The sequence below is a fragment of the Aethalodelphis obliquidens genome, unplaced genomic scaffold (assembly GCF_003676395.1).
Source record: "Aethalodelphis obliquidens isolate GAN/ISIS:26980383/991018 unplaced genomic scaffold, ASM367639v1 scaffold65, whole genome shotgun sequence".
In the NCBI taxonomy this organism is placed as follows: Eukaryota; Metazoa; Chordata; class Mammalia; order Artiodactyla; family Delphinidae; genus Aethalodelphis; species Aethalodelphis obliquidens.
In genome coordinates, this window is record NW_020838009.1 from 8,324,506 (window position 1) to 8,344,894 (window position 20,389).

General features: G+C 41.3%; 1 protein-coding gene across 1 annotated transcript; it reads right to left on the reverse strand.

Annotated features, from left to right (window-relative positions):
• Positions 1-4,320: 4,320 nt before the first annotated feature.
• Positions 4,321-9,148, reverse strand: RAMAC (RNA guanine-7 methyltransferase activating subunit). The gene is made up of 4 exons (XM_027089228.1): positions 8,909-9,148; positions 8,096-8,144; positions 6,253-6,431; positions 4,321-5,523 (listed from the first exon to the last, which is right to left on the reverse strand). The coding sequence occupies exons 3-4, from the start codon at positions 6,420-6,422 to the stop codon at positions 5,337-5,339; spliced, it is 357 nt and encodes a 118-aa protein (XP_026945029.1). The 5' UTR covers positions 6,423-6,431; positions 8,096-8,144; positions 8,909-9,148; the 3' UTR covers positions 4,321-5,336.
• Positions 9,149-20,389: the final 11,241 nt, after the last annotated feature.

The following is a 20,389-nucleotide window of genomic DNA, read 5'->3' on the forward strand; positions in this document are numbered from 1 at the left end:
CACACACACACACACACACACACACACACACACACACACACACACACGAAAGCTCTGGCCTTTAGCAATTATAGCAGCTTTATTTACCTGATTCAGACAAAGAGGCTGGTGATCCTTTAGGGAGTTGAAGGCACTGGCCGTGGAAAAAAACCATGAGATCATCATCACATCGTCCCCTGAAGCTGTCTCAGGAGAAGTCACTGAAACCCGGAGAAAATCTAACCGGTAATTAATACTTGGGGCTCTCTGTATCCCTTAGGGACAGGAATGAAAACAACTGAATTAGCCCATCAGCACATGGAGACTGGTGAAAGATCTGAGCTGCACTTTTTGCACCCAAGTCAGCCCAGATGTACCCCACTCTACCTGGGGAGGCACAAACCTGACACTGAATGGGCACTGAGTATGTGCCCAGCCCAGTGATGTGTACTTTATGCAAATGCTTTCACTTAATCCTTCAAGGGGGCAGTCAAATCACATATTAGCAATTTTGATGAGGATGACTTGTCCTCGTTAACCTCCTCCCATACCATCCTGTAAATCTTAAAATCCGAGGGGTATTATCCACAGCTCATCCCGTTTTCCAGTCTGACAGCACTGATAACAAGCTACTCAGATACAAACGTATCTCTGGCACATGCGGGCCTCAGCTGTGTCACACCAGCTTCAGTCACTTCCTCTTAAGCCCTGGCATATCCTAATACAGCAGCCCTACTGACTGAGACCCATGGAGCCGGCCTGGCCCTCTCTCCCCGCATCTCCACAGGTCATGGGATCTCTGCTCCCATCCCTATTTCTCCCAAAAGCTAGTCCCAGTAGAGGTCAGTCAGACCTCTAGAAAGGAGGAAATATTTGCTCTCAAGGCTACCTTAGAGTCCAATAGTATAATCTACTACTTGAATCTAGTTGTTGATTTGGCTCCAAAATAATCTGATGTAGCAGGACCCAGGAAAATATCCATTTAGATAGAATAGAATGCCACATCTGAATATATCTGAATTCTTAAGTATTAATCTAAAAAGTAACATCATTAATTTCTACATATGTCAAGAATATGTACTGCTGTTGGTCTTAATTCATTCTAAATTAAAAACTGGAGAATTTTAAAAGCTTACCTAAGCTTATAAATAGAGGAAACATTCTCTGAGTGACCTATATAATTAGGTTTTTCACACAGAATTAGCCAAAGCCTAATGTATTTCAAAGTTCCCATTTATATATATATATCAAATATGCTTCTTTGGTTAAAACACAAGACATTGAAAGACAAAGCCCAAACAAGCTTTTCAGTGAATAGTTTATATATAATACCTCAATTTGTCTAACATTACCAGAGTACACGCTTTCACAAGTAACATTTCCAGCTAACTGAAGTTATCCAACAAGCCACCTCAAGCTGGGAATATTTATTTCCTACATTTCTTAACAAGAATAAAAATTCCCAGGCTTCCCTGGTGGCGCAGTGGTTAGGAATCCGCCTGCCAGTGCAGGGGACACGGGTTCGAGCCCTGGTCCGGGAAGATCCCACGTGCCGCAGAGCAACTAAGCCTGTGCGCCACAACTACAGAGCCTGCGCTCTAGAAACTGCAAGCCACAAATACTGAGCCTGCACACCACAACTACTGAAGCCCGCGCGCCTAGAGTCCGTGCTCTGCAACAAGATAAGCCACTGCAACGAGAAGCCCGCACACCACAAGGAAGAGTAGCCTCCACTCACCACAACCAGGGAAAGCCCGTGCGCAGCAACAAAGACCCAACGCAGCCAAAAAAATAAATAAATTTAAAAAAGAATTATAGCCTTTAAAAAAAAAGAATAAAAATTCCTTTTCACTATAAAAAATAGTGCTAATTAAAAGAAGTCAAAGGCCCAGAGCATAGATTTCCATACACAGCCAAATCTGTTTAGGTTGAGTGAATCAAACAGAATACAAAGTCTAGGAAAATTTTTAAGGTGTTAAAAAACTGTGAAACAGGAATCTAGAAAAATGGTACAGATGAACCGGTTTGCAAGGCAGAAATAGAGACACGGATGTAGAGAACAAACGTATGGACACCAAGGGGGGAAAGCAGGGCGGGGGTGGGGGGAGGAATGAATTGGGGAGATTGGGATCGACAATATATACACTAATATGTATAAAATAGATAACTAATGAGAACCTGCTGTATAAAAAAATTAAAAAAACTGAAAGTGTAGTGCCTTCATTAGAGTTCAAAATCAGTGATATCAGTAATCTTCAGGGTATGAGATCATTTCTTTCCTTTTTGGTATTCTGAACTTAAAACTGACATTTCATTACCCTTAATACTGTCATAATGTTCTATATTTTCCTTTAGGAGAATAAAATACAAAGGGAAAATTACATCCTTGTCTGTTGAGCATTATGTTATAAGGAATGCAGCTTTGGAAACCAAAACCATGCTGGAGATCTTACTGGCTGTCTTTTTCCTATATGGTTTCAAGAACCTAAAAACTATTCTTAGAGCAGTGACACAAGGTTACTACACTCTGGATAACCTCAAATCCTTCTAGCACTCAAGGAAAAAAAAAACAACAGTTCTCTATCTAAGTCTCTAGCATCTGTCTCAAATGGGTATTAATTTGATGTGTTCCATAATGAACATTCAACATTCTCAAGTCAGTGCCAATTTCCAAAGAGCAAATGCCAGTAATTTTGGCTCAACTTTTATATAAACTTTCTTTCTTCCATATTTGTTTTTTTCTTTCTTTTTTTGGCCACACCACAGGATCTTAGCCTCCCAGTCAGGGGTTGAACGCAGGCCATAGCAGTGAAAGTGCCGAGTCCTAATCACTTGGAACGCCAGGGAATTCCCCTCTTTCTTCCATATTTGAAGTGTTTGTTATTTTCTGAAGGATATAATGTCTTATTCTTTTGTTAATTCATATAGTAATTCACATAAGGAAACAATCGCAAATCTTTAATTCTCAAGCTGCCTACCTCATTTTCTATCAGTTATTCTACATACTTTATATCAACACTATGCTTTACGATTTATCAAATCCTTCCCTGCCATTGATTAAACAAATGTTTATGCAGCACCAATTATGTACCACTGGGGTTTTAATGGTCACGAGCTTTAGTTTCTATTCTCAAGCTCTCATATGTCTGGTCACTTATTTTTATGATAACCCTGTGAGAGTGACAAGGGAAGGTGTTGTCCCCATTTTTGCAGGTGAGCAAATAAGCTCAAAGTTTAAGTGATTTTCTCAAGGTGAGATATCTTGGAGCCAGGATTCCTTATGCTCAATCTATATGCTATTACAACAGACTACCTATTTGAGATTAATTCCATTTGACAGTTCTAATTCTTTCTTCTCCACTTTTAAATGATCCTTAAGTTGGTTTGATGTGCTTTTCTGTCTCTCCCACATGAAGCAGAAACCATGCCTTTATTTCTTCCTGGTTTTAAGCACACAGGGAGCAGTCTGATGACTGTTGCTTAAAAAAAACAAAAACCACCACCACATAGATTACTCATGCAGAATGCAGAAATAACTCATGTTAAAAGGAGGACTCTTCTCATATTTTCAAGTAGAGTTGATACTCAGACCATATGTACCCTACTGTTACAGTGTTAAAATATTTAAATACTGTTAGAAAATACTCTTCTCCTGAGCTTCCTGAGAGGCATCCCTCGCTCCAACCCTGTCCCTTGGATCCAGATATCTAATTAGTGTCAACAGCTGGCACAGCAGAGGGCCTCCAGGATCCTGCTCTAAAGTTGTGGTCAGCTATTGTCCCAACTGGTCAGTGGCTGTGCTTTATCAGTTGACAGATATTTTTAATAACCCATCTGCTTTCAGAGAAGATCTTGGGGTATAGTCAAGCCATTCTTAACTCTCTGGGCTAAATATTCTGTAGTATCAAGGCCTATCTTAATGTACCAGCATTGGCTTGTTGCCTATTGATGTAATTACAAGGGTACACGGAAAACCCTTATCTTATTGTTAAAATTGTATTTACATCTGAGTGTGAGTACTTGGTTTATCAAATCCTTTCTAATAAAATAGTTACCTGAAAGAATGGCTCTTCAGGAAGTGGGGGTGGAGGGGAGAGTTGGATCCAGAGCATGTAGAAGTAGTACCTGGAGATGTCAACCTCAACGGCCTAGAGTGGAGTGCTAAGAGAGAAGGCAGCAGAAGGCAGATTCAGGAAGTTGCCTTTTAATACCTTTGACCTATGACGAAACTTGTACTCTTTCTTAATATTATTCTTACACTAAATCTTTTTCAACAGATAGGAGAACAGAGTAATAAAAAATCAAAAAGCTCATCTCTAGTGAATGGGCTACCTGCCAAAATTTGAGAGAATACTTACAAGTATTTTATTTGAGTAAAACCATTATAATGGCCATTAAAATGATGTGAAATACAATGATCACTCTGAAAGGAAGTTACAGCATCACTGGATTTACAAAGGGGAAGCAGCAAAGGTGCACATTTGGAGGTGAACATAACATTGTAAAATCAACCCACATTAAATACCATAAAAGTAAATACAAAATGCAGCATTATTTACATATGATTGAAAAGGAAGGGAACATTGCAGGGTTAAACTTTTGTATAATGTGTGAATTCTGACCTGGTATGTTTAAGTTAGCAAGAAACCTTAGAGTTTGTATAAAATTACTGTGTGCCTTAATTCCACCTACCACTAGATCAAGATATTGAAACTGAGAATGATTCCTTCCTGATTTTACAGGTTTATTCTTGATATCCCTCTAAAAAGAGACCAAAACGATTGTGAAGATGATTCATACCTATAGAGTAATTAAAGTACCACAGTCACATAATAACAAAAGCCAAACAAAATATACTATAACTGTTTTCCTTTCAACTACTATGTACAATATATCACAAGTAAGCACAGTTGTGCATTTAGGAGTTGATTGTACTACTTCTGTAAAATATTAGGAATGAGCACATCCGAGTACAGGGATACTTCCTTACCTTACAAAGTAAAAGCAAGCATTTTCTATGTAAAATTTTTATTTCTGTGTAAAACAAAGAACTCTTGAAAGTCAAACAAGGAAAAAATTCACAACATTCAAAGCACTATTAAGTCATGAAATAAAGAAGAATCTGAGGTAGAAGTCAAGCAATATAATCCACAACCTTTTTAGGGGAGTATTTATTGATATTTCCAGCAGCCATCATATCTCTCCAGTAAGATCTAATTTTAAAAAAGTCTCAAGTTCCAAAACATCAATCCACTCTCTACAATCAGATGTAAAACTATGACCAACAGAAAATACAACATAAACTTTTATCATGTTAACAGAGTAAATGGTTTTACTAAAAGCTGCTGACATTTCTATCAGTAGTAGCCATAGGGAGGCCGTTGGTTGTAACCATAGTGTCCATATTGATGGGGGTAGTAAGGTTCTTGTCTGTGCTGCGGGTAATTGTTACCCCAGGATCGCCCATGCCACTGATTGGATCGATTGTCACTTGGCCACCCCCGTCTGCTATCCCTACCTCTAAACTGTCTGTTATCTTGCAACCTACAACAACAAAACAAAAAGATTTTTATACTTCCCTTAAAAAAAACAAAACACATGACAAATCTATCCTGGTGCATTTCATTTCTCAATCTAATACTCAGTATACAAAAGAGTAAAAAACATTTTTCTCTACAGAATGTTATAGAACTAGTTATTCAAAACTTTCCTAAGATTCAGATCCAGTATTATACTGGATATATTTAATACTTTGCAGAGAAGAGGTAGACTACAACACCAAACCCCAAATAATAGGATGGTTCTGAAACCTATTCAATTGTTCAAAAGCAGTATGGTAATATTCCTTTGATCTATTTTGAGGTATCAAATAGAAGTAATTTACATTGTATAAACTTCTTTCTAAAGTAAAACCAAAAACAGTATCTTCTTTATGGAATTTAATGCAAAAGTTTTGTAAAAGACTCTAGGTTTTTAAAGCATATTTGCAGAGAAAATAAAATATTAGTCCAGAGAAAGAATATTTTTTAAAAAACCATTATAACACACTCACACACAACTGCATAGCAAGGGAAAAAAATATGGTGCTGACAAAATATTAAAAGCAAGTATTTACCAGGCACTTACTGTGTGCCAAGCAGTTACTAGGCACTCGGTATACCACACTGCACAAAAACACTGATTCCTGCCCTCACTGGCCTTGTGGGCTAGCGGATTCAAGCTATCCTCTCCCAGATCAGCCACCGGCATTTACTGTTCTGAAGTAATACATACCGATTGCCTCTATTTCTTTGGTTCCCACCAGCTCTGCTATTCCATTCCTCAACAATTGGAGGGGACTCAGGAGGGCGTTTCAGGTATTCCTGGTACTCTTTGTCATCTTCTGTGAATCTACTGGCAAACATCTCTTCAAAATTTGGAATAGCTTCAGAAGTGTCAGTCATTCTGAAATTCTGTACAGTTTTTAATATGTTTCTATTAGAATTTTTTTTTTAAGTAACACTATCTTCACCAGATAGTGGAAAAACAAGAAGTAAATACTTTTAGGCAGGGTATTCATAAAAGTCCTTGTGTACTTTTAAACCTAAGATAGACTAGATTCAATTCAGTACTTCTTGATTACTATAGTACAGGCATTGTGCTAACTAGGAGCCTGGGATACAAAGATGAACGATGTATCATGATTGTTGTTATATATCATCATCAATATATCATCAGTGTTGAATCGTAAGGTAATAGGAAGAACCAAGAAGAGAAAATTAATTGGATTTAGCCATGAGGAGATGATTAGAGTATCAGAGATTAAAACAGGACTACAATTAATTAAGAAATAACTGGAAGGTAAGGAAGTAGAAATCTACACTGATTAAAGACCAAGCTTTCAAGAGGCTTGGCTGGAAACAGAGACAAAACACAAAGGGCAGTAGCTAAGGGGTTACTGGAAGGTTACCTCTTTTTTCCCCAGGCTACAACACCTGAAGTTGTTTGTAGGCAAATAAAAGAGCCAATAAAGAGAAAGACTGTAAATACAGTAAAGACATGAAAACAGAAAGGCAAATAAAAAGGCCTTTAAACACACAGCTACTAAGGTCTAGGGTAACTACTTTATAATGGTATTCAATATATTCTTATTCCAGGTTCTGTGACATATGAAAAAAACTACTATAAAATATTATCTAATGGCTATGAAAACTGAAATCTGTATCAGCTGGGTTTTCCAGGGCAATTATGGATTCACTTTTGAAGCAGTATTTCTTCACCCAAATTTTCAGAGAGCCCTCTACCTCTGAGAAAAGATTTGATTTAGGCTGCAGCAGCAATCCTTGAGAAACCAGGGGAGAGGGAGTTCACTTCTTTTCATCTTCACCCAAGACCTGGAAGGCAGCCCTAGCAGTATTTTGAAGGTAGCCCCCAATTTCCAGTCCTTCCTTGATGTAGCCCCATCCCCTACCTTTCCTCACCTAAACCCCATCTTTCTGTTCTTTGCCTCAAGACCACTAAAATCTGTTCCGTGATTTGGGGCATATGTGACATCATGCTAAAACTTTAAAACCAAATCTCCCTTATCTGATGTCCTAAAATTATTCTTCTTCCTGTATTACTTCAGTTTATAATAAAAAGTTTTTGTCAAAGAGATGTGATACTGGAAGATAGCTTTTTCATTAGTTTTTCTTTCCTCCAAATCCCTCAAAACATATGCAAATATTTATAATACTACCCTTGTCCCAACAAAATTAAAGATTATTATTTGGATGCAAGAAACAGTATCTACATGTCTTACCTTCCAGGCCTCTGCTCTCTTACAGTATGTCTTATTAAATACCAATGTGTCTGGGATTGGCAAACAGATGTCAAATTCTCAAATCCAGGGTATGGTTTAAAATAAATTCAGCAAATTAAAGGCGTGCCTTGATTTCTATAGGAATCACAGAAATCACCAGAAAGATGACCCATACCTAACCAGAGGGGCGGTAAAAATCATAAGCCAAGGCAAATGTGCTATTCTAACGTTCTTCCAGGATCCCCCTCCCACAAACAAACAAATGTGTATCATCTTTATAATTACTGGTGAGAATGAAATTTAAATAGAATTTTAACTGATCCAAGCTTTACTTACCCCAGGGATTTGAGGCAGCTGTACCGTTTAATGTTTAGATTGTTTAGATCTATGGGAAGAAAAACAAAACAAAACAAAACAAAACTTGACTCCCTTGAAAGAAACCCTCAAAAGGTGTGTGTCGTGGGGACAGGAACCATAAAGGTTAATGAAGTGGTAGGATTAAAAGTACTCTAAAGACTTGCAACGTTAATTCCAAAGAGGGAATTGGAGCTTCAAGTGCCACCGAAGAGCTAAAAGATGCTACTCAAAACCAATGAGCTAGTTCGAGCATGAATAACAACTTCACAAAATATGTTCTTTTCTGTTGGAAAACACAGGGTACAGCCTTTCAGATATGTACTCGAAGACTACTAGTTTTTTGACCCTAAATAAAACCACACAGAACTTTCGCTGCAGGCCACTAACCTTGTAAATGACTACCCAGAATGGGGTTTCGCTGCCCTGGGAGATGAACCCAGAGAACTAACCGACGAAGACACGGACTGAGAACCACGGCTTTTTTCAGTCCTCTCTCACAGCACACCAGCGCCTGTCTATCAAGGCTTTGACTGATGCGCTCCTTCTGAAGCACCTCGGCCCCAGATCCGAGGGAAACGGGAGGCCGCGAGGAGTAAGCGGCTTCCGGTCTCGCCAAAGGGTCTAGTCTCGTAACGGCAGAGCCAGAGGACACCTCGCCGGCCACTCAGCTCTGCCCGCCCGGTTCCCTCCTCCCCGCGGCCCCGAATGAGCGACACCCCCCACCCCACGCCCAGGGCTGTATCTCTCCCGCTCGGGCCGGACTCCGCCGGCCGAACGCTCACGGAAACCTACCTCCGAGCCAGAACACCGTCACAGGACCTCCGGACCGCTTCAGCTCTCCAAGGTAACAGATCCACTTTGGCCAGACTCCGACCACGGCCTGACTTCCGCTTCCGGCGCGCTAAGGCCGAGGCGGTGAAGTCTCGCGGTATCTTCGGCGAACCGTGTGGATTTTTCCCAATTCTTCCAACGCTGGTGGCTCGCCTGGAGCTTACGAGGGTGGTGGGTTGGCGGGATAAAGGTGATGCTGCCCACCGTGCGCTTTCAGTCTGCCTGGTGGCTGTACAGGAAGAGACGCGTCGCTATATATTGAGCCTCCTTGACTGGGAGCCGGTGACGGGTAGGGACGGAAGTTTTGGAACTTCTGTGCCGAGCGGGGAGGGAAAGGCTACTTCCGGCCGCCTGCGCCGGGAGTCTGTGTGAGGAGTGCGAGGCGAGGGCAGGCGGTGGAAAGTAGACTCCAGTGGATTCCTTCAGTGGCGCTACACCTTTCACTTCTGTCCAGGCAAGCTTCGGTAGTAAGATTTCTGTAGTCTGTTTTGTACGTGTTTTTGCCAAAACACAGCCCCGCTCTGCTCCAGCCTAAGTCGTCAGTATCTAGCTACCTCCAGGAGTCTTGGTCATTTCTTCTGGGATGTTCAGTAGGTGTTATAAACGCTGCATATTCCCAAATATAGCTTGGCCTCCTCCCTCCCAAATTGCTTTCCAGACTGGGTACCCCTTTTGGTTAATACTCTCATGAGTTTCCAGCTTGGAAACATCGATGTCTACATTTGATGCCATTTCTTTCTTTCCCTTGCTCCCGTCAGTTGCTAAGTTCTGTCGATTCTACCCTACATTAATTCTGGCATCCATCCACTCTCCGTACCCACTGCCTCCACCTAGCCAAAGTTGTCATTATCACCCCCTGGACAGTGGGAATGTGATACCTTTCTCATTGATGCCCTTCCTCTAGCGTCACTCTCCTACCTGCCCATCTTACACATCAATGCTGTAGGCTTACTCATCTTTAAGATGACAGAAAATCTTCATCGGCTCCCTGTTGTAGATTAAAGGCCAAATTTTTTAACTTTGGATTCAAAACTATTTTCTACTGTCCCTCTTTCATTCTCCGTTTGTCCATATCAAACCAGACCATGTGAAGCGCCTCATTGATGAACTACCCATTACCTTTCTGTAGAGGCTCATGTCTCTTTCTGCTTGGAATACTCTTCCCTCCCCATCGTCTCGGGATGTTGAAATTCTATCCATTAAAGCTGAATGAAGTAACATTTCCATCTAGAAATAAGTTTTCCTTCCACTGAATGTCCATTATGCTTTCTGAGCCGTTTTTCATCTATTCATTCAGTTATTACCACTTTCTAAGTTAGAACTAAATTATTTATGTGGAAGTCTTTTCCCCCTACTAGACTGCATTCATTCTACATTCATTTCTACATCCTGGAGTGAGTAACATTGTACTTTGTATAAAGTAAGCACTCAGTAAACGTTTGTGGAGTGAATGATGAACTATGAATATTCCAAGCCACGTTTTAGAGACATTAACCTAGCTAAAGTGTATAGGATAGTATGGATGGGAAGATATGATAATCTTGGTGTTGGGTAGTAAAGGTGAGAGCAGAAAGACCAGCGTTACAGTAATTGAGTGGTATAGTAACCAAGTGGATGATGGGAGAAAAGGATCAGGAGGAATCAGGAAAGACTCCTGTTCAAGTCTGGAAAATTGCAACTGAGAAGGGATATCTATAGCATGAGTTGGTTTTAAAGCAAAAATGAGCTCAGAGCTCAAAAAAGATTTGTAGAATTTGAGATAGTAGGAAAATATTCAAAAGAAAAATTTTAGGCGGTGGTTAGAAATACAGGACTAAAGCTGATGAAAGACAAATGTGTGAGTCATCCATGAAGAAACAACAGTTGAAATCATCAGTGTATATGATCTTTCCAAAGGACAAAGTATTTATAGAGAACAGAAGGCCAAGACCTGTGCCTCAGGAAATACCCATATTTAGGAAGGAGGAATAAGAAATGTAAACTTTGGGGCTTCCCTGGTGGTGCAGTGGTTGAGAATCCACCTGCCGATGCAGGGGACATGGGTTCGTGCCCCGGTCTGGGAGGATCCCACATGCCGTGGAGCAGCTGGGCCCGTGAGCCATGGCCGCTGAGCCTGCGTGTCCGGAGCCTGTGCTCTGCAACGAGAGAGGCCACAACAGTGAGAGGCCCGTGTACCGCAAAAAAAAAAAAAAAAAAAAAAAAGAAAGAAATGTAAACTTGAAGAGGAAATTGGAATAAATATGGGTATCAATGTAACAGTTGAAAAACTCAGGCAAATGCTTGCCTACTTGGTATCAGCAGTCAGGGAGGATTTTGGTGAAAAGCGTTCTTGAGGCCAGCTTGCTGGTTTCCTTGTGACTTTATTATGGTGTTATTTCTGGGTAATGAAGACTTACATAGAAAAGAGTATATTTCTTTTCTTTAAATTCTAAAGGGGCACTTAGGAGCTCCTAGGCTTCAGAGAGTCTCTGTGAAAAAAGTTTAGGTTATTCTAGCCAATTTTGAAATGAAACGATTTATGCCCACAATGTTTTCTCATATTCTGATATCTTATCAGTTATTATATTTCACTTTCTGGCATCACTAAGAAGCCTTTAAGCACCAAAACTTGTTCATCGGAACCGCTTTTGATAGAAATATACATAAAAGGTAGTACTTACTTCCCTACCATAACTGGAGTAAATGGGCCGTAATTTAATCTTTGCTTGGCAACTAAAGATAATTGTTATAGCATCAATTATTATATTCTGCTGGATAGTAATGTCTTTGGGCCTGTTGATACATATGGAAAAGATTGCCTTTTATTAGTTGACTTTGCTGTCTCTGTTATTACTGTTGTGTCTCAGTGTTTTATCTTCTTGCAGCTTTATAAATTGACCTAATTTTACCCATCATTTAAAGCCTAACTTTGACCCAGTTTGATCTAGAGGCAAACATACTAGCAGAAATCCCTGGGGAATTGTGGCATTAAAAGAGATTTCAGAGGCTGTGAGTGAATTTAGACAGTGGCCATTTTAAAAATGATGAAACTGAGGCCAAAGAGGTTATAATTTACTCAAATGCACAGCCAGTAAGTGGCAGAGCAGGATGTGGACCAAGTCTGTGATACTTCAGAAGGCCTTGCTTTTTCTTCAGTGAATCACTGTTTTCTCCTTTTCATTCCCTACTCCACAAATCTTGAGCCACATTAAACCACATTGCTGTTGCTACGCAACCCACACTCTTCCACTCCATGGTTGATATGCAGCCCCAGAAAGCAGGAACTCCTGCAGCCTCCCCACCAAAAAGTGAACTCTACACGGTACCTGTTTCCACACATTGCTTACCTTAAAAAAAATCTCTTGAAGGTGTATCTCATAGGCAGAACCCAAGTCAAATGACTTGTCCCTAGCTAAAAGGAAAGCTGGGCAAGTGAACTTCTAATATCCTTCTTGGAGAGGTAGTACTCCAAAGGTAGTAAATTGTCTGAACAGAAGAAGGCTATTCGAAAGATGCTTGGGCAGCCGGGAAAGGTGACAGTTATCCACTGTACTCTAGTTTACCACTCATCACACTTTGCCTTGTATGATGGTTCATTACATACATAAAATCACAGTATTGAAGCATTGAATGGGATTATCTGGTTGAATACTTTTTTTTTCTTAACAAATTCCCCAAGAGATTAAAAAGACTTCTCCAAGACACTTTTCCAAGGTCACAAAATTGATTAGTGGCAGAGCTAGAACTATAACCTTCAGGCATTCTTCATTTATTTTGAATTAAATTAATTCATTAATTTTTTTTTTTTTTTGCGGTACACGGGCCTCTCACTGTTGTGGCCTCTCCCGTTGCGGAGCAACAGGCTCCAGACGCGCAGGCTCAGCGGCCATGGCTCACGGGCACAGCCGCTCCAAGGCATGTGGGATCTTCCCGGACGGGGGCACGAACCTGTGTCCCCTGCATCAGCAGGCGGACTCTCAACCCCTGCGCCACCAGGGAAGCCCAATTCATTAATTTTTTGAATATCTTTTAGATGCCAGGTACTGTTCTAGGCCATGAAAACATCAATGAATAAGAATAAAAGCCCTGCTCTCACGGAGCTTATATTCTAGTGGAGGAGATAGACAATTAAAAAAAGTGAATATGTATGTGCTATGAAGAGTAATTAAGCAGAGTAAGAGCACAGAGGGTAACAGGCTGCTGCTTTGGAAAGCATGGTCAGGGCATGTGTGCATCATAGTTTTCATCTCAGCCCATTTCCTTATATGGTGGAGTCCCTCACTCTTCCGTCCTGTCAGGAATGTAAAAATTGAACACTTTGTTTATCTTTAACATCCATACCCTTCATAAGGGAGTAAAAGAATATCTCTCTTGGGCTTCCCTGGTGACACAGTGGTTGGGAGTCCGCCTGCTGATGCAGGAGACACGGGTTCGTGCCCCAGTCCAGGAAGATCCCACATGCCGCGGAGAGGCTGGGCCCGTGAGCCATGGCTGCTGAGCCTGCGCGTCTGGAGCCTGTTGCTTCGCAACGGGAGAGGTCACAACAGTGAGAGGCCCGTGTACCGCAAAAAAAAAAAAAAAAAAAAAAAAAAAGAATATCTCTCTCATTTCTGGGACAAGGCAGATTTGCTGAGTTTATAGTTTCCTAGACTGTGCCCCGTGACACAATTGAACTTCTGTGCCTATAGCTTGAGTTGGAATTACAGACTCCCAAATGTTGTTTTGTCTTTATATTGTGTTATTCAAACCATCTCCCCCTTTTCACCCCACCCATCCCACTCTATTCACAAGCACACCATCTTTCACAAGCAAAGCACATGAACTCAATAAATAAGTTCCTAAATGAGAATTGAAAAGTGACAACCTTCCACTCACTTTTTCTGATCTGGGCAAATCTCAGCAGGTTTCCCTGCCCTGATTTTATCTTCTGCAAAATGGGAATGATAATTCGTTCTACTTCTCTGCTTCATAAGGTTATTGTAAGAATTAATTATTGCATATATAAAACACTTTAGGCTCAAGTGAAGAAAGATGCTATGTAAATTCTAACAATAATTAGAGTTGTTATATGTTACATAAATGTTTAATCTCCAAGAAGAAAAAATTTCAAGTTATATGAGGCATTGGTTTAGATTCACATCTGTACGCTTGTGGCTTTAATTACATGAAATTGTTTTGATCAGAGATTACAAAACCTTAATCTAGTCCTCCACCTCAGTGTCATCCTCCCACATAAGGAGTCTTCGTGTAGGGGCCTTTTTTCAGGAGACCGCAGAAAGCAAGCCAGTGCTCGTTGCAAGTTTACTACCTGAGTATTTCTGTTTACCGTAGAAGCCAGTTGAAATTGTTAAAGAAATCACAGAAGAAGGAAAGATAAGCAATCTTGGGGATGAAAAAACTATGAATTGGTCTTAATAGGTTGGACTAAAGTCTTTTCCAATTCTAAAATGTGTCATTGTGATATGAAGGTGTTTTCTCACCTTTTTCCTAATGTTATATAAATAAGAGCACAAACTATGTATTCTAAGTGGACTTAATTTGGACTCTAGTTGCAAAATATCTGCCTATTTCTATTCCATTTGACAGGCCCATCAAGGGCTAAATGCTGGCTCTAATCTTTATTATCCTTCCTTTGCTTTTTTGGTGACTGTTTTCTCTGTATGCTCCGTTGGCTCCCTCTAGTCATCTACTTTAGTGTCTTGGTCCTATCCACCTCTTCCTCAAATATGTGTGTTACCCGCAGAAGGGACCTTGGAAATGTGTGGAGAGGCCAAGAGACTTGTCCAGAGATTACTCTCAACCACTCCTTCCCCCATAACACCATACTGTCTCCTCCAGGGGCTTTTCCAGAATACTTTTCAGTGAAGTAATAACCACAGTTTGAGTGTTAGACGCATTTCCTAAGCACTGGAAAGTGGCATGAGTAAGTCAGGATCCCTGTCCGAGGGTGAACTTCTGCTCTCTTACCCATTTTAAGAGGGTGAGTCTTCCCCCAGGCCCCAATCCTGGGTTTTGGCAGGCTTACTGTCCTTGGTGACAGGTAGCTTATTCTGCCCTTTTGGAAGCTGGCGTTGCCTAGTAATCTTTCAAAAGAAAGGTACAAAAAGCCCCATTTTAAAACAGATGTTCAAGTGATGCAGGTATCTTCAAAACAAATGAGTAAAATCTCGAGAGTAGAAAGAGCACCAGGCAAGGAGTCAAGAAACCTGAATTAAAATCTTACTCCCTGTGGGTTATCATGCAGGTCACCACCTCTCTGGGCCTTAGTTTTCTCACTTTCTTATTTTGCAGATGAAATTGGAGCGTCAGCATCGGTTCCCTTGATTTCCCAATCTCACACCTACAGTGTGACCTCTTTCTGCCCCCTTGACCTCTTGTCTTCCAGTCTCTTGCCTCTGTGTCTCTGGTCAGTGCACCCTCTGCTCTTCTGGACATCGCCCCTGCAGTTATTCCTTCTCTCTTCTCTGTTTTCAACTCTCCCTCTTTAATGGCTTCTCCCACACCCACACCCACCGCACTGTGTAAACTTGCTCAAGTTTCTCCAGTCTCAAAACAAAACTGATACCCTGCCCTCAATCCTGTGTCCACCTCTGAATATCTCAGATCTCCTTTCCCCTCATGGGGAGTGTCTTACAAAGAGTGCCCACAGCTGCAGCATTCTACCTCCCCCTCTTTTCTATTCACCGCAGTCAGGTTTCTGCCCACAGACACGCCACTGAAACCACTCTGACAAAGTTCCCTAGGACAGGGTTGACCTAGGGCAAAATTCAACTACTGTCCCGTCTAAAATCTTCAGTTTATTTAGTATCTGTGCAGCATTTGACACTTTTATCTCCTCCCTCCCTTAAACCTTCTTCTCACTTTGTTTCCAAATTTCTCATGATTCTTTTCTGCCCTGGATTGCTGTTTGTTCTCTATCTCCCTGGCTGACTTCTCATTCCCCTGCTCATGACCCTGTCCCTACTCTCCTTGTGTTGCCTATGCAGACTCAGTCTTTTTATGGCTTCAGCTTCCTGCTCTGTGCTGATGACTCAACAATGGATACCTCTAGCCATCCATCATATCTGAGCTCCTGCATGCTAGATATTTGTATCTGGATGTCCAACAGGCATCTCCAGCACATATCTAAATATGAGTTCATCTTTCTTCCTGAACCTGTCCATCTGCCTCTATCTCTGTTTTTGGAGAATGATTCTTCCCAGTTACCCACATCGGAAACCTGGCAGTCATGCTGGACTCCTCCCTCTCTCTCATCCTACCCACCCAGTCCCTCCCCAAGTCCTGTGAACTTCAGCTCCTGACCGTCTCTTCTGTTTGTTCACTCTTCCTTTTTTCCACCACTGTCTTAGTTCTGACCCTCATCACTTCTCATACAGACCATGGTGATAGCCTCTAACTGGTCCCTGTATGCAGCTCTGCTCCCCTCTAGACCCTTCTCCACCCCGTTAGTAGAGTGCTCCATTACTATCCTGAAATGTACAGAAAAGAACTGATGATAATAATGTAGCCGATTCTTGTGTATCTACCAACCAGCCCAGAGAAGGCTCTTTCTAAAACACAAACTGATTCCATTTATCCCTTGATCTGTCCACTTTTCAGTGGTTCCTAGGATGCACTCTAAGCTCCTTGGCATGGAATACAGCCTGTGAAGATTTAGTTCTGTACTATCTGTTCAACCGCATCTCCTGCCACTCCCCCTCAGTGAACTAAATGCACAGCCATATCAAACTGTTTACTTAAAGTTTCTGGAATACTTCATGCTGTGTTGTACACGTGTTGTTCCTTCTGTTTGAAGTGCCCTCCCCACTCTGGTAAACCTTAGACTATTACATCGTCTTCAGGTGTTCGTCCACATACACCCCCCACCTCTAAGTGGAACTCATTGTTTCTTCCTTTATATCTTTAACATATGTAATCGATGCATTTATCACAATGTATTGTAATTGGTTTACATGCACTTAAATTATAAGCTCCTTGAGAGTAAGACTGTATCTTTCACGTCTTTAGCAATTAGCATAGAGTCTGGCAACGCGATACGTAATTGGTGTTCAGTAAATGTGTATTGATCTGGCCCCTGCCTTCTTCTCCAGTTCTATGTTTGACTAATCTTTTCCCACTTCCTCCCCTCTCAGTACACACTCTACCTAGATAAAGACTCAGCTTACCTCCTGTGCATAGCACGTGTTCCCCGGACACCCCTTTATCATGGCACCTGCATCACTTTATTGAGTCTATCTGTTTTCATGTCCATCTTCCCTACTAGAGTATAAGTGCCAGGAGTCTGCCCCGCCAACACCTAGCACTGGGACTGTCACACACGAGGCAGTGGAGAAGCGTTGTGAACATATGAATGAAGGAGTTAGACTTGCTGATTTTTAAGTTCTCCTTCAACTCCAAACCTATATGATTTGAGGTTCCAAAAACTGTGACATAATCTCAGAGCTTTCTCCCAGCAGATGGTCAGAACAGTTGAAACACCAATTCAAACAGTTGGCAAATATAAAGGTAAACATTTAAGAAAGTGAGCCAGAATGAAGGTGAATCCTCCAAAAGGAGCAAGAACATTGGCAAAACAGTGCATCCATGTAGTCACAGACACCCTCTTTGCATCTGATGGTGGGTTCCATATGGTCCCCTCAAGGCATATGACACATATGCCTTGAGAGCTTCTCAGGAGGGTGGTTGACACCTCCCTATGACTAAACCCCCACTACTAGAAAGGAGCTGAAGGCACATTATTTCTCTGCAGCAAAAATTATTTTTTTTCTTCAGCATGTTATTTTAATTTGCTCATTTTTGTAAACTAAACACCAAGTTTAGTCATTTATTTACTGTTTTGTTTCTGTTCAGATAGAATTCTAGGAAAAAACCCTAATCTAAAGACTCTTAGGATTTGTGACTTATTTTTTCACTCCACAAGCATTTATCAATATCCAATATATTTCTAGGCTCAGTGTTGGGGGGAGTGGAGAGATTTCAAAAACTGCGGAACACAAATCTTAAGATCTAATTGAAGAGTCAAGCAGAAGATAGTTATGATGAAGCATATGCACAATATAAAACTGTGCATGGTAACCTAATGGAATGCAGGAAAAAGTAATTCAGACTGGATACCTAAGTACAGAGAGGCTTCAGAGTGAGGAAGATATCAGTGCAAAGTGAAATTAACCAGGAGAAATTTACTGAAGGAGGTGACTCTCCAATAACACATATCCACACACAAAATATATGGATCGCCAGCAGTAGGACCTGTGCCGTAATCTGGATTTGGGGGTATAGAGGATGGAGACTGGCCATTCTTCTGTTGCATGCTCTTCAGAGAAAGACTCGGAAGATGCTGCATTTCCCTTCAGGCCACCTCGCAGGGCTCTTTACTACACCTCTCTCCCAAGTCCCCTCAGGGACCCGCTGTGTAATATCTTCCCTGTCATATTTGGACTATGAGTTGAGATCCCAGCTCACTTGGGGAAATGCATGTCTCTCTTCGGGTTCCTGCATATTCCAGTTAGACACTGTTGAGGATTGACTCTCTTTTCCCCATGGCAGGTAGGAGTCAGGCCCCCTCCCACAGGTTGTTGAGATCTCTACAGAAATCTTCAGCATTTTCAGGTGCGAAGGGTATTGGCTTTAGCTGCAGGCCAACCCGAGTGATTTTAGCCAAGATAGAGGTTCAGTTTCCTAATTTCTAAAATGAGATTATAATGATTATTTCTACCACCACAATATAAGAATTGATAAATGTTAGTTCCCCCTCCTGTTCCTCACTGTTTTCCAGACCAAAGTAAAACACTCTTGATTTGGCCATTTTGAATAGTAGGGAGAGGTTCTGATGCAAACATTTCACAATAGTCCTGTGAAAGCAGCCATGTCAAAATGTGGACATTACTACTATTACCATTTATTGAGCATTACTACATGCCAGACACTGGACAATGCTTTATGTTACCTCATTTTTTCCTCTGCTTTTGTATGTACTTTCTAAATTCCCTAGGTAGGTATTATCTCTTTTTAAAGCAAACCTTAGAGATGACAGGTAATTTATCCAAGGTTACACATGCAAGCAGGAGAAATGAGATTTGAACTGACTCTCCTTTCTATAGAAGAGACACCAAAGAACCTGAAGAACAACATATTTGAGCTGGAGTTTTGAGAAAAACCTGTATGACAGGCTAGTCAAGATTACCCTCTGTGGTGAGAGAGTAGAATGCAAATGTTCCGTGGCATTGATTGAAGCAAGATCCATTTGCTTTCATATCAGACACTGCTGGAACCAGAACTTGGAGTCTGTCAGGGTTGAAGTGACAGCTGAGACTCAGTTCACAGTTACTTTTACTTTGGCTTATTCCTGAAGCAGAGAAACAGTGCAAGCAATATAAATGAGGCAGCAGGCTCCCTGATGCCTTCCTCTTTTGTATCCAGTGGAGGTGTACCCAAAGTCTGGTGTATCTTGAGAGCCCACACAAAGTGAGATGTCCCCAGGTCCAAAGCATAAAAAACTCTGGGTGTAGTGCTTAGCACCCAGAAACAACTGTGCCTCCATCTGAAGCAATCATTCTGCTACTCAAGAGAAGGCAACGTCATCATAGGCCTTGAAATTCCTGTTGTGTGTGCCAGCATTTGGAGCAGTCTCCCTTTCCCTACACCTATACTGCAAGGCCTGAGAACTTTCCATTTATGTCCACTTGGGTACTTTCCATAGGCAGGCCTGGCCATGGCCTACTACAGACACACAGCACAAAATTATATTCTATTGTAAAAACTGAAGAATGCAATTGGTATCCTTACCCAGAGGGCCACCCTGCTTTCAAGTAGAGGTGTAAGAGTTCATGGATGGTTATGGCCAAAATTTTGTTCGGAAAAGAAGCTGAAATAGAGACAGAAACCAGATAAGTGATTGCCTGAGGTTTGGAGTGGGAAAGGGGTTGACAACAAATGAGCATGAAGGATCATTTGGGGGTTATGGAAATACTGTAAAATTGGATTGTGGTGATGGTTGCTCGATAAATTTGCTAAAAATCATGAATTGCACACTCACAATAGGTGAATTTTATGGTATGTAAATTATGTGAGAGAGGGAGGGAAAAAAAAAAAGCAGCTCTGAACCTGCTTGAATATATGGCTAGAATTTCCATGAAGCCCCAGGGTAACTGGCCATAGAGCACAGATGAGAAGATTTTGGCCTAGGAAATGTTAAAGGCAGTAGTTAATAATTAAAATCTCTGTGTCCAAACATCTAACTTTGAGTATCTGCCTTCCTGATGTACCCCTTGGAAAGGTGACCATCGTAATATTAATAATGGCTGTGCAGAAACGTCTGGTTCTCTCTCACCCTCATATCTGTTCTCTTTTTCTTCCACGGTAGAGAGAGGGTTTTGAGGCACTGGTCCAGAGTGGGACTGACTTTAGCAGAGTCAAAGTTTAATAGCAAGAGCCTTAATTTTTTCCTTCCAGGAATTCTTTAAA